This window comes from Alligator sinensis, unplaced genomic scaffold (genome assembly GCF_000455745.1).
Source record: "Alligator sinensis unplaced genomic scaffold, ASM45574v1 scaffold1765_1, whole genome shotgun sequence".
Lineage (NCBI taxonomy): Eukaryota > Metazoa > Chordata > Crocodylia > Alligatoridae > Alligator > Alligator sinensis.
The window spans coordinates 71,049-74,851 of NW_005843468.1; the positions used below are offsets into that span (position 1 = coordinate 71,049).

The 3,803-nt window shown below is 61.5% G+C and overlaps 1 protein-coding gene across 3 annotated transcripts in view; it reads right to left on the reverse strand.

Annotated features, from left to right (window-relative positions):
- The window catches only part of PRKAG3 (protein kinase AMP-activated non-catalytic subunit gamma 3), a 12,046-nt gene that overhangs the window by 4,102 nt on the left and 4,141 nt on the right, over positions 1 to 3,803 (reverse strand). The window contains exons 5-9 of one of the 3 annotated variants that reach the window (XM_025195319.1): positions 2,970 to 3,135; positions 2,795 to 2,832; positions 1,287 to 1,433; positions 517 to 610; positions 55 to 427 (exon numbers count right to left, since the gene is read on the reverse strand). In XM_025195319.1, coding sequence (XP_025051104.1) covers positions 285 to 427; positions 517 to 610; positions 1,287 to 1,433; positions 2,795 to 2,832; positions 2,970 to 3,135 — 588 coding nt within the window. In that variant the 3' untranslated portion in view covers positions 55 to 284. Of the gene's footprint in view, positions 1 to 54; positions 611 to 1,286; positions 1,434 to 2,794; positions 2,833 to 2,969; positions 3,445 to 3,803 lie in introns of those variants that run through there. The other 2 variants (XR_003092347.1, XM_014527384.2) reach the window with 2 other exon arrangements.

The following is a 3,803-nucleotide window of genomic DNA, read 5'->3' on the forward strand; positions in this document are numbered from 1 at the left end:
AAGAGCTTCCCCAGGATCAAAGTAAGACTAACGGGCCTATAGTTGCCTGGGTCCTCCCTCCCTCCTCCCTTTTTTGGAAGCGGGTTCCAGATCCTAGCCGCACCAGACCTGAACCAGGGGGTGATGGAAACACCCCATCCTCCCCCCGCCTGCCCACAGATCTCCACCTGCTGCATTTCAGGGGCTCCTCTGCCAGGGGCACAAGGACTGGTGGGGGTGGGGGGTCAGGGCCGACAGGACAGCTGCAGCCAGGGAGTGGAGGCTGGGTGCATGGGGGTGCCCGTTCATGGCATGCGGAGATGCCAAGGGATTTGCCGGCACGGGATACAGACCTGAGCGCGAGGCAGGCACAGGGCCCTCCCAGCCCCAGGGCAGCCAGGCAGGGGCATGCGGTGGGGGTGGGGGGTGGTAGGGGGGCAGAGCCTACCTGAGCTGGAGAGAGAAGCGGAGGAAATGGAGGGTGGTAATGGAGAAAAGATGGAGCATCGCAGGCTTAAGAGTTAAGAGCATCGATACCTGCGGGCGTGAGCACCAGTGCCTGGAGGATGTCGGACAGCGAGATGATGCCCCGCGGGAACTGCTGCTCGTCCACCAGAACCAGGCGATGGACCTGTCGGGGGGACGGCGCAGGTCAGAGCTCAGCCTGGCCAGAGGTGCGGAGCTGGGCACAGACAAGAATCCCAGCGTCGCAGGGATGGCCGGGAGCTGAGGCAGCCCGAGGCAGGATCTGCCCCATCCAAACCCTCCCAGACAAGCCCCATGTGGGACCTCGGAGCTGCACGACAGTCGCTCCGGACAAAGTCCTTGGCATCGCCTCCGCCCCTGCCCCCAGGAAAGCAGAGGGACTGCAGCCGCCAATGCCCTGCTGCTGCCAGCGGGGTTGGTGGGCTCTGGAGAGAGCCCAGGCCCAGGCCCAGGCCATGCCCCGCTGCAGAAGTAGGGGAAACTCCCCAGCTGGGCCACGCTGAGCAGGGGGAAAATCCCTGCAGAGATCTAGATTATTATTAATCTAATTATGCAGATCTAGCCTGCCTGGCTGCAACCTCCAGCCCTGGGCAGGGACCTCAAGGCCCTCCCCGCTCTGGGCACCTTTGTGGGCACCCCTGCTCTCTCTGGGCACCTGCTCCGGGCAGCAGGGGAGAGAAGCTGCTCTCCCTCGTCTCTGCAGCGCTTCGTGCACTGACAGGCTGCTCCCATGTTCTGGAGCCCGGGACCGGGTCCAGAGCCCGGTGAGGGGGCGAAGGGCCCAGACAGGGGTGTTTGGGCTGAGGGGACCGGAGACCGACCTGCTCGCTGGTGATGCGGTCGATGACGGCCTCCATGGTCTCATGGGGGTAGCAGGTGAGGACGCCCTCCAGGGAGAGGCTGCGCTGCCGCAGGGCCTCGCCCACGCTCACGTCCAGGTTGTTGTAGGTCTTCTGTGCCGCCAGGTGCTGCGGGGAGAGGCCCAGGGGTCGGACCCGGAGCTGGGTCCCAGCCAGGACATCCCCCCAACCCCACCGGCAGGGCCGTGGCCGAAGGCTGCAGCTCTTGGACATGGAGGAGCCCCCGGCCCAGCCTTGGGGTGGAGGGAGAGCTCTCACTGGCTAAGTGGGCAGGGGTGAGCATGTGGGTGCAGCATGTGTATACCTGCAGGGGTTGTGTGTGTGTATGAGGGGGTGTGCACATGTGCAGCGTGTGGGTGTGCATGTCTGCAGGAGTTGTGCATATGTGGACGTGAGCCTACATGTGCAAGGTGTGTATGGGTAGGCATGCCTGTGGGGGCTGGGCGTGTGTGTGGGGCGGGGGGGTGAGCGAGCATACCAAGGCAGTACATGCATGCAGGAAGCATGTGTGCAAGCACACACACGTGTGCATGGGGGGGCCTCACCCTGCCACCCCCTGGTGCCACACTGGGGCACTGCACTTGGTACCAGCCCCAATTGCCCCGGGGGTCACCTCAGAAGTCTCCCATCCACCCCCCGCACATGTGCACACACTCCCCTCGTACACACGTTGCACATACGTACTGATCTCACACACACACACACACACACAGACACACACAACCCCAGCAAGCATGCGCACACTGCACACATGCTCACCCTGACACCCAAGCACATGTCCCCTGCGGGCTTGTCCACACACATGCTGCATATGTGTGCTCCTCTCCATCCACACACATGCCACAACCCCTGCACCCATGCACAAGAATACACACACACACACACACTGCATACATGTGCTCACCCCCACACCCACATGTACAACGCCTGCATACATACACAAGAACACACATGCTGCAAACGGGTGCTCACCTCCACTCACACACATGCACAACCTCAACACACATGCACATACCCACTGCACACGTGCTCACCCCAATACACACATGGATACACCTCCTGCAGGTGCACACACGTGCACAACCCCTGCATGCATGCACAATACACGCATAGTGCACATGTACGTTCCCCTGCATGCATGCACAATACACGCATAGTGCACATGTACGTTCACTCCGGCACACACGTGTACAACCCCTGCATACATACACAAGAACACACAATGCATACGTGTGCTCATCTCCATGCACACACATGCACAACCACTGCATGCATGCACAAGCACACACACACGCACATGTGCTCACCCCTGCACACACCTGCACAACCTCCCCATGGCAATTGGGGCTGGTCCCTGCCCCACTCTAGGTCCCCCAGCAGCTCCGGGGTTGCGGAGCAGCTCCTCCCCCCAACCCCGAGGCAACGTGGACAGAGCCCCCCTCCCCGCCATGCCTGCCCCCGGCACTCACAATGACATCAAAGCGGGAGTACAGCCCCACGACCTTCCCTGCGGGGACATGGGAGAGAAGTGTCAGGGCCACGGGCAGCAGGGATGGGACCCTACAGACCCGCAATGAGTGGGCACCGGGAGCACCCCAGGCACGGGGTGGGGGGGTGGGGTGGGGGGCGGGTGTGCACCAGTACCAGCTTCATTGACGACCGGCAGGGCAGAGACCCGGCGGGCGACAAAGATCTCAAGGGCGTCGTAGAGGGGCGCTGCCTCGTGCACCATGGCCACGTCGCGGAAGGTGCCGATGCCCAGCTCCTGGATAGTTTTCTGCAGAAACCGCGGCTTCGGGATAGTCGTGCCCTGCAAGCAGCCCAGCTGCACACACCTGCACGTGTGATCGCACACCTCCCTGCACTCAGGTTGACCCACGCACACTGCTGCCTGCACATGCAAATGCTGTACGTGCTGCACACGTGATCCTGCACACATGCATATACGCAGCAGGCATGTTCTCATGCATCCAGCTCGCTTGCATACCCGCACACATATGTTCATAGTTGGTCAGGTTGGAAGGGACCTGAGCAGATCATCAAGTCCGACCCCTGCCCTGGGCAGGAGTGAATACTGGGCTCATATCACCCCTGGTAAGTTTAAGCTCATATGACCCCAGCTAGGAATTATCCAGCCTCCTTTTGAAGCCCCCCAGAGTAGGAGCCAGCACCACTTCCCTTGGAAGTTGGTTCCAGATCCTGGCTGCCCTGACAGTGAAGTCGCGCCTCCCGATATCCAGCCTGAATCTATTCTCCGTCAACTTGTGGCCGTTGTTCCTTGTTACTCCCGGTAGTGCTCAGGGGAACAGGGACTCCCCCAATGCCTGCTGGTGCCCCCTTGGCAAGTTTATAGACAGCCACCAGATCCCCCCTCAGCCTTCCCTTCTGGAGGCTGAACAGGTTCAGGTCCCGTAACCTTTCCTCGTAGGACCTGCCCTGCTGTCCCTTGATCATGCAAGTGGCCCTCCTCTGGACCCT